Raw genomic sequence first — 13,660 nt, 5'->3', positions numbered from 1 at the left:
CTCTTTTTTTATTTGGATTAAAAAATGTACTGGTAGAAATACAGTATGTTTGATATTTAGATAATGTGTCTCACTTAGATATCATATTTGATTTTTTCTTTTAACATTGTCTAATGTTTTCTATCATCACAAGAAAATGTGGCTGGTCATAATCTTTACATTGAAAGCAAATTTATGATAATACTTTGCTAAGATTTTTCACATCTCATTTCACTATGCAAAACTAACGGCATACTAGTTTGAATGTATTTTATGATTGAATCCGACACTCTGGAAATAATGAATGCCAAGATTAAATTTGCTCTTCTGCATTTGAACTTACCAGAAAATGAAGATATTGTGTTTTGGCTGCTATTTGAGACAATATCAACTCATTTAACATGACTTAAGTGTGTTAAGGTTAAGATGCACCAAACCTTTATCAAAAAACTATAGGTTAAGAAAGCGAACTGATGCAATGGTTCATACAGTCTGTGTCTTGCCAAAAAGATGCACATGAACCCACCACACAGAACACAATTTCTACGCTTGTGTGAGAGGAAATAACTCTCCATACCAGCAGATAGTGGTCGTCTGTGATCGTCATTCAAAAAGGGAAACTGGAAGACTGTCCTGACACTAGTTAGCAGATTAAAATCAGAATCCAGTGTTGAAAGAACAAAGCATATTTACTGTGCACCAGTAAACGACAACACAAACCATCAGGAAACATTTCTGCTAAAGGGCTAAATCTTATATAACAAGTTTATTTAAATCTCATTCCATCTTGACTTAATGAGCCGTACCGCCAGTCAGAGTGATTTTATTCACTGACATGCTCCACCATCTCTGACACTGATTCAACATGCTGGATTGACTGGAAAAAAAGCCAACAAAGACCAATGAAGGCTGACTGTGTGGGACACACCAACGAGAGCAAAAGACGCTCACTGACAGACCCATAATGCCCAACGGCCGACTGTCAGTTTGTCAGGGGCTTTATAATCCACATTTCCTATTATTTACTGTATCTGACAGGGGTAACTTTGTTTATGATAATTACCAATAATTAATTAACAAAATAAGTGCTGAAGAATGTCACACAACACCTATAACTTTAGACTTTTTCTGTGATAAACTTGCCTATTTACAGGCATCAGACTATCACAAAGAAAGAAGGTAAATTGTAAATATTAGTGTGGGCAATCATGCTGTTCGTCTTTTCACCAGCCAATGATAGCGAGAGAATGCACTGGTCTCTGAAGTGAGATGAGCGTGACTTCAATATTCAAAGTCAGTTATCAGAGAGGACACAGACACAGAGGCAGGTGTGGCACGACAACCCTGATCAAAGCTGAGATTGGATTTACACAGCTCAATAAAAGAGTGGTGCAGAGCTGATATGTTAAACGCCAACTATTTAACATACACTTGGAACAGCATATCCTTTCTAAAAGCCCGATTCCCCTTACTACACAAGCATTACGTTATATTTTAAGACCATAAGCATGTGAAGCTGACACAGTTTTAATGTTTTGTCTCCTACGCTCTATCTGCATTGTTTTGGGGCTCAACAAAATGCAAAACATGTATCTGGAAAAAACTAACAGTTGGTTCAGAGCACTCCTGGAAATGTTGGCAGCGCTATCTTATTCCTCCACATGGGCTGTTGTTTTCCTGTCGGCTTATCGACAAAACTGACTCACTGTTCTCAGCTGGTCAAATGAGTTTCAGTGACAGACGAGGTCTCCTCTTTAAACAAAGGGGGGCAGAGGTGGTTTCCAATAGTGGAAAGTTTGTAATACTACACACAATCAACTGGCAGCATAAAAATGGAACAGAAACGAAAAAAATTATGCATCACTAGTGCTTTCTCTGGGCCCACAGAGTTATACAGAACTTGTCACAATGCTTAATCACTGTAACGCTGGCGATACAATCACAATGAGGGACATTACAAATGGTTCCTTTATGACTAAACTGCCATAACTCTTCACTGAAAAGACAATAATGGCAAAATAGGTGGAAACTCCAGCCCTCCCCAACAGTATGATGAAGTAAAGTCCTTCCTGAAATGGGGAGTCTGAGTGATACTATCATCAACAGGAGAGCAGGTCTGTCTGATCAAGATGGCACGCACTGAAGTATTGTTCCCCTGTGGTATTTCACCTCAGGAAGTACCGAACGAGCCACAGAGCAACAGTCATACGTGTCTCGAGCCGGCTACAAACCATGGAAACCAACTAAGATGAAAACAACTTTTTACTTTGTCTCAGTGTTTCGCCCCCCATCTCTGATCTGAGCCTGCTGGTGGCTTTGGGCCCCGGGGCGACTGAACGCTTGGCCCTCTGTCAACTCACAAGTGTTTATTGTAAATGTCAGAAAAACGTCACAAACTTCTTTGAAGTGAAATAAATGTCCCTGAAATAGAATTCTAGTGACAAAAGCTACAATGGTTTGGTAAGTTCAGAAATCACATTACTTTCCTGTAATACAGCCTTTAAAAACAGGGAAATACAACCATGGAATCCAGTATTCTGAACCACATGCAGTATTTGGAAATGGAAATAAAAGTGAATTTAAACTTCAAGGTAACTGCCAAAACTGTCTATTGTGTTAGTCAACTGGATGCTGTTCAATGTGCAGGAAAGGCTTCCACAGTTTGGTTAAGCCCTTTATCTGTGTATTCAGGTACAAGTGAACTAAAATGACACATCAACATCCAGACGTGGGATCAAGTCATTGTTTTGCAAGTCACAAGTAAGTTTCAAGTCTCTGCACTCAAGTCCCAAGTCAAGAATGACAAGTCCCAAGCCCTTAATTTTGAGCTTTAAGTCCTAAAGTCAAAATGCACCTGATGTTATGCCATTTTAACAGCAGTTGTAATTAAATTTAAAATTAATGCTTTTGTTTTTTTTTATTTGTACTTATTTGTTAAAACAAGTTTGTTAGAATCTGTGTGTCTGTCTGCAATTCTCAACCTGCATACCTTGCATAATGCAATGTGCTTTTATTTTTTTAAATTCTTTTTTACAACTGCATAGTTTTTGTATGCAACCAAACATTATCTTTGGTATCATTTTTTCAACTTCCACTACATAACGAAACATTAAACCTCCTGCAGACAGTGAATTGTTTTGCAATTTTGTAAGTTTAGCACTAGCAGCACTCTGCAACATGGATCTAATAACCTTGAGTATGACATCAAGTTTGATGTATGCAGACCGTGCAACGACATCACCTACTGAATCACAAGCTACAACGTACGTCCATCAACGTCAATACGCAAGAACAAAACATCATCATAATGTGTCCGTCTACGCCACTGAAGTGGTAAGGGCAAAATGTAAACAAATAAACTGAGCCCTCTCTGTAGTGGCAATTATGTTTGTCAGAAAAAGTCTGAAGAGGAGGAGGAGGACGTGAACACGGTCATGGCAGGGTAAAAGGGACCAAGTTGGCATGCTAATTTTGTAACAAGAGCTCAGAGTAAATATTAGCATCTATCAGCATTTAGCATTCACCAGCAGAGTTGCGCTGATCAGTGCGTCATTTCATGCTGCATTTCTTTTGGGTGGTTAGTAGACGTGGATCGAATCAGAAGACAAATAATTAGATGGTCGTCACAAATTTCTGACAGTCAGAAATTTATCCCAGACTGTCTTTGATTGCACGTGACAACACACCTTGCTTGAACCTCTCTCACTGTGCGACGTTAGACCACCATTTTAGAGCCAAGGCCAAAGATATCGCCATGTTTCTGTCAAGATGGTTAGCTTTCATCTGAGATCGCAAAGTGTATAGCGGGTTTCTTCGTGGCTCTTTCCTGCAACTTGATTGGATGCTGTCAGAGTGATTCAAACAAAGTGGATCATCTGGGAAATTAAGTGTCAACTTGCTGGGAATGAAAAACATTACCGTTAGTTTATTCAGAAACCAAATTAATTTGTGGCACACATAATATAATTTTTTAATCTTTGAGGGTATCAAGTATTTTCAAATCAAAAGTCTCAAGTCCAAGTGAAGTCACAAGTCACTGGTGTTAGAGTTCAAGTTTTTGATTTTGTCAAGTTGAGTCTCAAGTTACAAAATTTGTGACTTCAGTCTGACTCAATTCTCAGTTAAAAGAGTCCACATCTCTTCCAGCATCCTTGCAATAGTGTAATAAATAATCAGCCACTGCAGCAAGTTTACAAGGACTTAGATCTTACTTGATAACTTATGAAAAATTTGACCGCACAGTAGTAGCACTTTTTTAAAAATGTGCATATAGTATGTAGATTTATCCTTGTAAAAGCTATAACGGGAAACAGCTAAGCAATCCAATGTTCCATGTTAATGGAGATGTGTGTTGGAGAGAAAAACGTTGTATTTGAATTTTCCTTAATGCACCAGTCAACTGAGCAGCTTCACTGTTTCCAAACTCCTTTTAATGCAGGGTGATGAGCTGTCAGTCACAGTCAGCTAAATTGTATTGTGAAAAAACATAATTTTACCTAATAACACAGTTGGAATTCAATACTATTCGTTCAGTCAGAGGCAAAAATACAGGCCTTGGTGTTTTATGAAATTGGATTATGTTAAAATCAGTAACCTGGCCTTTTAACAGCAACTTCGTTATTTTACCTTCACAACTTTACCTACCAAAGGCATACAGGACACAGAAATCCTGTGTCAAACACCATGCGGCACAACACATCTGCTATCTTTTCCACCCATATAGTGGTAGAGTATTTGTATCAACTATAAACTCCCTGATTGCCAACATTGCATTTTCTTGAGTCCACAACAGCTATTATGGTCAAGAGACAAGTTGATTGCTGGAGTCAACATTTCAGAGGTCACCTTGCACCGAAACCTTCTGGAACGAACACTTGTTTCTCTTGTGTGGACCACTACTTATAATGAGGGCTAGGAAAAAGTGCAAGAATCTAAATGAGTGGATTTCACTTCACATTTCACATATCCTGCTCAAATAATCCGAAAAAACTGATAATTAAAATTTTTCCATAAACATATGACAAGTAGGCTAATATAAGTGTCCTATTGTGTACTGGAAAGTACCTGGAAAGGGCCATACAGGAGAAAATCAGACATAAGAAGCAGTGATGACGAATCTAAATAACTACATACTGGAAATGTGTAGTGTTCAGAACAGCTCTTAATTCCTCAAACACTAAACTGGTCAATGTTTCAGGGAGATCTACAAATCATTACTAGTCCACAAATGTGCATGTGGTTAATAATATGCAGGAAGAGGACAGAGTAATTGGTATGAGGAATACACACAATAATTACCAAAGCTGTTAAAAGTAAAGCAGGCCAGTGTCCTTAATTTAAAAATCTTGATTATTTATTTGATTACTATATCTGGAGGGAATAAAAACATACATTTGGTATTAATTAGTCATTTTATATCAGTATTAAGTGGTTAAGAGGGTTTTACAGTTAGTGTTTTTGAGCTACAGTAACTTCCATGTGCACTTGAATAGTTTTGTGGTTCTTGACAGTTCATTAGTGGAGACCTGAAACCAATGTTGCTACAATATTCCTACATAAACTTGAGGTATTTCTGGGGTTCACTAAAGTGCTCTTTTAAATTTGTTATAGGTTTAGTAAAACAAGTTACTCTCTGCATAAAGCTTGCATTCACAGGAAGCTTTAAGTCAATTTCCTGCACTGTGTACACAGACACAAAGAGAGAGGACCCCCCAAAAAAGCCCAGGAAACTTGGTAACTTCTACTTAAACCAGATAAACGCAAAGATAAAACGTGTGTGGTGTCGCCCATAAAAGAAAAAGAGCGAGAAAGAGTTCATACTAACTTAACGGTCTGACTTCACTACAGTAGTCACAAATAAATCACACCACTCTGGAGCGCACGCGCGCAATATGCAAATTGACGTAAAACATGAATTGAAAGCCACCTGACGCAGTTTAAATTCAAGTCATTTCACTTTGCAGGAGCTCGCGACAGTTAAGCAAATTTATCCGTTAGGATTTTACCCCAAAGCTTTCAACGCTGCCACTTTTTGTTGCCACCATACTTTAAGAAAAAGCAGTTACGTGACTCTGTGCAAATACAGAATTTCTACGGAAAGCATGAATTGGAGTTTCTTTGGATAAAATTTTAAATACACGGCGTCAAGTGCGTCTGTTTCAGGGGTTAGTTGCTGGAGAAAAGTTGAGGCGCCCCTGCTTTCTTGCTGGCAGCCTCAGTTCAGTCTCGCCCGCACAAATCTCTGGCCGCTCGCGCACCGTAAAGAGGCTGTTAAATATTACGGCGCCATTAATGACAGTTTGAGAAAACAAACTTTACCTGCGAGATGTCATAGCAGTCTCTGGAAGCTGTCAAGTGTCCACAAACGTTCCCCTTTCGCCTCTGCTGTGTCGCTGTGTAGAGTGAGGATCTGTTGAACCTGCCGTGATGATGCACGCATTATTACTGACACGGCTTCCGCTTACCGCCTTCAAAACAAAAGCCTTCGTTGGAGACTAGTTTTATAGAGGATTTTTTAATGCTATATTTGAAATATTCATCATATTATATTTTTAGATACTTTTGTAAGTTTGTTTATATTTCTTGTATGTGCCGCACCATTCTGGCTTCCGAACAGGAACCTTTATTCTAAAATATTTCATCTTTAACATTTTTTGAGTTAAAAACAGTCATGAGGAAAACCTGTTTCATACAACAGTGCAAAACTAGGGTTTTGATGTTTTTGTTGTTGTTTGTTTGTTTTTTTGTTTGTTTTTAGCTCCGAACTAACTCTAACAATTCCTACTTGTCGTTTTTGGGTTGTGTTTTTCAAATGTCACCATTTTACTCTTTTATTGTGCACGACAACCTCCTTTTCCTGTCCTGTTCCGACTAACTCGAGATACCTTGATGCACCTACAAAACATTTTTAGCATTTTCAGGTTTATGTCGGAGACTTTATGGCCCTTTACTTTAAGAGTCCTCAAAATATGCATGAATAGGTTCTTCCTTTACGTTCTTCTAATTGCAAAACTGCACACCTGTGACTGCCTAACTGTTGATCAACTAGGGACTGATCATTATTTATAAGAGGGGAGGGGTGTTGGGAGGGGCAAGCCAAATGTTTTTTAAACTGTGGGGAGGGAGTTATGTTTTTAGATTTGGCTTACGGGATGGACATTAAACTTTAAATGGATGTATTATGTATTTATTTTTAAAAAGTCCACAAAACCCCAAATGCCACAAGTGGGTTCAAAAGGCATGATTTTTTTCAGAATTTCTAGATCACATGGTGGAGGGAGGGTCATGCATGTCCCTCAGTCATTTAGGGAGGCTTAAGGAAAAATATTTGTAGCCCCAGGGAGGGTTATTATAAAAATGAAAAAAATAAACAAAGTCACACTGCAGCCACCCTCCGAATCTGATAAATAAAGTACAGTCCCTTGATGAGCTAAAACAGCTGTGTTATTTAGCTGTGCATGCTGCAGTGTGACAGAATGGTATTTGCTTGTGCTAAAACTTAACTGATTAGTTGCAAAAAATGAAAGACCCGTTGATTTAGATTTTTTGTATGTAATTGATAATGGTGTAAGCAGCAGTACAATAAAGCTAAAGGTCAACAACCTATACAACAATAAGAAACTGTCATTACAACTCATACATGTGCCTACACGTTGATTGATTTTATGTGGATGCAATAATAATTAACTGGCAGAGTTTTGCTATGTGCTACTATTGTCTCATGAAAGATAAGGCTGGTATTTATATCCCCTCCTCTGTCATACCCTCATGAAGGGACGGCCTTCCAGCTCTGGAAGAGTTGGTGGTGTCGGAGGGGAGTAAGAGAGGCAGAGCAGCATTGACGTCACCAGCCTGTGGTTATCAGTGGAGGTTAATCTACTGGGGGATGGATGGGCTTATGCAATTGTCTGTGAGCTCACAAGCTTCGCATCTATGGATTTGCTTTTCCACTGTTTGACCCAGTGTGCTGCTGCAGCCTACAGACAAATGTCGAGATGATGGAGAGGGACTTTTCTTCTCTCTGTGGCACTCATGTTGCCAGGGTTTTGCTTTGCCTCTGCCAAATGCAACACGCTGCAGGCAGGAAACATGTGTTTGAACATGGAGTTTATTGTTTGGGTCCGGCAAGCAGTTAAAATGATCCTGCTGCACAATGGGAGGGCTTTACTCTGTGATCGATATAAAGTGGAAATTGATGAGGAGGGTAAAGCGCTGAATATTGGAACAACACTAAGTGCACATTTAGTTATACTAAATGTGACCGATGCAAGACTGTGGGACTCAAAAAACTTAGTCATTACCATTTATTGAAAATTTCCATCTTGTGCTGGTTGTGAGGATGATGGGAAACTATTTTTGTGCTCCATCTTTAGGCACATATTGTAGGAGATAACTGGGGAAAATTAGCTCACTCTGGCTTCTGAATGTGTCTGAGATAAAGGTCAATCAAGCTGAGCTTTAGTGTTGCTAGTGGTATGACAAATCGTCATGACCTTAAACATTGTAATTGTAGCTATTAAAAATGTTCCCTCGACTATAATGGGGAAATAATCTAGGTGTAATAACTTAAACGTCAAAACTGATACTTTAAGGTGGAGTTTTGAAAGGCTCTTCAGGACTGTGTGAAAGAGTGTCACCCTGGCAACCAGACTATAAGTTGTATGGTGATGCAAGTAATGGAATTTAGTCAGCATGGATTTAATAATGTGATAAAATATGGAGCAAAGAGAAATACTTTTGAGGTATGCTTTGAAGGGTCATGCTAATGTGTTTGCAAGTTTTAACTCATCAGGCTATTCTCATGCAGTTTATGTGTACCAATGAAAAGTAATGTGACAGAATTTGTATATCAATTAAATGTAAAAAACTAATAAATAAAACATCAATTCCTATAGTTTTGACACACATAATCATGAAGGCTGCACTCATGTGATAAATTTGCTGATGTGAGTGAGGAAGAAGGTATTAATAAGAGTGAAAGTCCTCATAGGGGGCAGGTTGGGGTAGCGGACAGGTCAAACAAACACAGGAATTTAACCAAGAAGAATGGTGTTTGTGTCCTGTGAGAACCAAGTAAACTTATTTTAATGTAGGCTACATTGTCACCATATTTCTTTTCTTAAACCTAACCTGTGTAACTTTATGTTAAGTACATGATATTGTCTATGTTTCATTTCCTGAACCTGACTTAACTTGACCTAACTCTATCCTGCTAAACCTCAGCTACGTAACTTTACATTTAGTATGCAATGTGGTAGTCCTAAACCATCTTTTTTTTTTCTAAACCTGACCTACGTAAATTTACTTTTTTTTAAATGTGAGCTATAAAACTTTATTAAGTGAAGAACTTTCCATTAAGAAAGTAATATGACAACACCCAACTATGTTTCTTTTCCTAAATCCAACCATATAACATCAATTCTTGACTAAACCTAACCTCCTTAACTTTACATTCAATATGTAATGTGACAACAGCCAATTATATTTCTTTTCTTCAACCAAACCTACATAACCTTACTTGCCTAAACCAAACCTACGCAGCTGTATTTTAGATACATATTTTTGTGTTGAGATTGTAACATGAGGATGCATCCACAGGCTGCTAATTCATTAAATATATGAAACACTGTATGAGGAGATGTTGAATGCATAAAGAGATCATGTATATGCAGGCCACACAGTTTTACACCACACTGCATCACAACAAAAGTAAAATTGCTGGACTGCTGGATTAAACCTACACAACTCAATCAGGTCTCTAGAGAGTCCTGATTGGTTTTCACACCATACAGAAGTTAATTAAATGAACTTATACAATGAATGCCTTTAAGATAAGAAAAAAATACATTAAAAACATAATAATGACGTTTGCTCAATGAAAGCTGACGATAAGAATACACAATTTGTCAAAAAAAAAAAAAATGATAGCAGTGGCAAAGTTAGGAATGGAAAGGTTTGACGAGGTTCCTGGACTGAAACATTCACTTTTTATCACCATGCAGACTCATGTCCTGTTGAGTCTAGGACGGACAAAAGGACTCAAGCACACAAAGGCAAGTTTCTCACCCAGGAGAATGGAAACCAGGATGTCCCATACCCCGAGGTGGCTGCTTCTATAGGCTGCTGGCCTTTGACCCCTTTTTGCCTTGAGACTTGCAAATCTGCCCGTCCAGAGATTGAAAAAAATCTGGAAAGGGAAACAAAGAGGACTTATACTGAGAGTGATGCAGCTGGACAGCTGGAGCCTCGTCAGAGAGAAAGAACTTTTATTACCATGTGGACATAAAAAGCTGTGAGAGAGGGACTTGATTTCCAAAAAGAGGGTGAAAAGTGAGGGCGAGGTCTTTTATTTTAGGGGAGTAACTGTCCGGTGTTCCTGGAAAACACTCTTAGAAGATCTCTGAGTGATTTTCTAAGAACAGTTTCTTCCTTCGCAAATAATGTTGTGGACTCTAGGGCCTGCGTTTGGCTCAGGTTGGATGGTCTGATGAAATTTCATCCAGAGAGGGCCTGAGTTTATTGCATAATTCATAACTCCACTTTGACCTTTGAACAAACTGCATGTGTTAAAACGGCACATCTTAAAATGTTCTGGCTACCTCGGAGCTCTTATTTCTGCAGATTTTCTCAAAGCCAGCCGGTTGCTCCACATGAATCAAAATTAGTTTTCCGTCTCCTTGCTTCTGTGAATTCTGTATCCACCGAAAGACATATTTCACCCCCAATCCTCTCAACCCTACCAACTCCTCCGGGTGTCACCCAAGCAGTGATCCTCAATTTCATTACTTGGTTCTATATATAGACATATTTTGTTTTGATTTGAATTCCTGGAAAACCCTTTAATCAAACTACTTACACGTATTAACTTGAAAACGATCTTCCCCCCAGAAGGATCCCACACTGAGTGAAACTGTTTCATCTACACCATTTCATAGAGTTTTAATTAACACAACACAAGATGCAGTGTCCTTCTCTGTCATTAGCAAGGAATAAATTAAACTCATTAAATCTCAGCCTTAATGAAAACGCTCGAGACAGATTTGGGATGTACTGAAAGATGTATGAAGCTGTGCAGCTTCTTTTTTTTTTTTTCTTCTTCTTCTTCTTCTCTTGAATTCTCAGCTTTCAATTAGCGGTAGGGCACTAGAGATTGCTATAGGTGATTTGAATTATAAGAAGAAGAAAATATCAGTGGAGCCAGAAACGCTGTTTATTGATGTGTGTATGAGCGCGCCGGCTTAAATTGCTTTTGATTTGGAAAAACACTGTTTGTCTTGGACGTTTCAATTAAAATGTGGGCAGAAACCTCTCATTAAGACAGACCACAGATTGAAGTCTTAACTTGTGATTGCTTCTTTATGTGCAGGTGCCTTCAAATGCACCATGAATACGAGACTGACACTGTGAATTCATGAGATACTTGAGCTTTCCCACCAAATTGCACTGAAATTATTGCAATTTCAACTTATCCAAAGCTGGAAATATATAGAAACTACCTGTGGGTGGGCTCTCTTCGCTTCCATTAGCTTTTTCATTATGTACAGAAGTTGTACAAGAGTATACCCCCACTGACTTGGAAAAGAATCAAAAGACTTTTTACTTATTAATATTGAACAGCCCCGGGGTGAAGGAAAAAAACAGTACAGTAGGTTCAAGTGATGGCCTATAATCAACAGTCTCTTGTCCAATAGAGTGGTGAAGGGATGACGTATTTTTGTAAACCAACCAGGAAGTATCCGTCGCACTGGTTCCCTTGTCAAGAACATTATGGGATTTTTAAATGGGATTTTCGATTATCACCAGAAATAAGCTCTGTGACGAACACAAGTTTATGATACTTACACGTTTTGTTCAGCATGATAATCTTCACAGATAAACATCACTTTTGTGTGTTTTGAAGCCTAAATGAAATCGCCAGAAGCAAAAAGCTATTCTTAGGCTATACAGGAACTACATTGTGGTCGCACAACTTAACCGTCACCACTACAAACACTTTAAAAACATGTTTAAACACGATCAAAAAATAGTATAAACAGATATATCTACAAGTTCAAGTGCGAGTCCGTAAAGCTGTAAAGGCAGACAAGTGGGTTTACTGAGTTTCTGTGTCCGCTGTGATGAAGTCCAACGTCCCCGATCAACACTGCAGTCCCATTTAGCCACTTGTTAGCAACCGCCTTTTTTAAGACGCGTAAAACCTTAAAAGTTCAAAAATAAGGTTTAAGCGGGTGTATTTTATGTTGCAGAACAAAACCTCTAACTATCTTAAGCCTGTGTTGAAGAAGCATGGTGATGACCACACAATTACGATCACACAAAATCAGCATTGAACGTTTCTGCAAACCACGGACACGTTATTTTTGTACATTATTATGCATCAGAAACGCTGAAATGTTAGGCACAAAAAAACACTTGGTTGTGGCAAAGAATAGACCAAGTTTGGGCTTAAAATATCTGGTTTTGTTGACACAATCCCAGCAGGAAATGCTTTAGTTTCTTGATTAAAAACAATCATTTTTTGTGGCATAACCCCAGTGGAAACAATAAACACACTCATTTACCACTAAAAAGAAAAAAAAATGTGATTAATCACTGAATTTCAATAGTTACTTGTGATTAATCTCTTTTTGCATGTTTACAATTCCATGATTTTGCTTACAGGGTAGTTTTGAAGTCCATATTAACAAGATAAAGCAAGTTTTTCCACATTGTTTTGATTGGGGATCAGATGACAGCATTTGTTGACTGATGTTGGCTGGTCTGCAGTCAGTCTCTGACCATTTAACAAGCGCTGTAGTCAACTTCTTTGATTTAATTTCACCCACAGGGTTGCACACTCCAAAGCAGTGCTTTGCCGTCTTTAGCAATGCGATTGCCTGCTGACATCAGCCTGATTAGCTGCACCTGTGTGCTCAGCTCGTTGGTGGAAGCAATTTTATACCTGTTTGGGGACCACAATATACAGAAATACTCAAAAACATTTGCCAAAAATAACACATTTATACTGGATGCAGAAAAATTATAAAATGGATAAAATAGACCAAAAACAGACAGGATTATTGATCAAAATTTGCAATAAATTAAAAAAATTAAACTGTTACCATTAACGCTTTAATGCTGACAGCCACAGTGCAAATGTAACATATCCATGGATTGCAGACAGTCACAATGCCAACATTTTCTTCCCACAACTCTTTCTTTTCAACTGGGCTGCACTTGAAAAGAAATGAAAATCAACTCCAGACGGCGGCACAATCAAGACGGCGGACAAGAGCGGGCTCCATTTGGTTGACATTTTATTTCATGGTGGTAGGAACACAAGACAAAGGTCATAAAGTTAGTAATGTTCAGGTCATGCCACTCTTACTTGGTGCACTGCCCTTTGAGGAGGTTTGCGCAGTTGGACAGTAGTTTACAGAGGCCAGACATGGAGGGTAATCCACATGTAGACATAAATAAGGAACAGAAAATAGATTCCAAAAAACAGTAAATAGAAGATTTTTTGTAAAAAGCCAGAGGGGACATTTGCAGAGGCCCCCTGGGATTTTTTTTTTGTGTATGAGCATTATTACTAATATAATTATCATTATTATTATGTATTACTCCTTTACATTATGGGATGAGGCTAATACACTGGCTAAAATAAGGAAACAGTTATATGGATGACGTCTTTGTCACCTGC

The 13,660-nt window shown here is 38.4% G+C and overlaps 1 protein-coding gene across 2 annotated transcripts in view; it reads right to left on the bottom strand.

Moving 5' to 3' along the window:
- Positions 1-6,375, bottom strand: part of ptpn11b (protein tyrosine phosphatase non-receptor type 11b) — a 45,669-nt gene extending 39,294 nt beyond the window's left edge. For both annotated transcript variants that reach the window (XM_042491696.1, XM_042491697.1), the window contains exon 1: positions 6,298-6,375. In XM_042491696.1, the coding sequence (XP_042347630.1) occupies positions 6,298-6,311 (14 nt within the window). In that variant the 5' untranslated portion in view covers positions 6,312-6,375. The remainder of the gene's footprint in view (positions 1-6,297) is intronic.
- Positions 6,376-13,660: the final 7,285 nt, after the last annotated feature.

This window comes from Plectropomus leopardus, chromosome 8 (assembly GCF_008729295.1).
Source record: "Plectropomus leopardus isolate mb chromosome 8, YSFRI_Pleo_2.0, whole genome shotgun sequence".
NCBI classification, from domain to species: domain Eukaryota; kingdom Metazoa; phylum Chordata; class Actinopteri; order Perciformes; family Serranidae; genus Plectropomus; species Plectropomus leopardus.
This window is presented reverse-complemented; position numbering and strand designations above follow the sequence as displayed.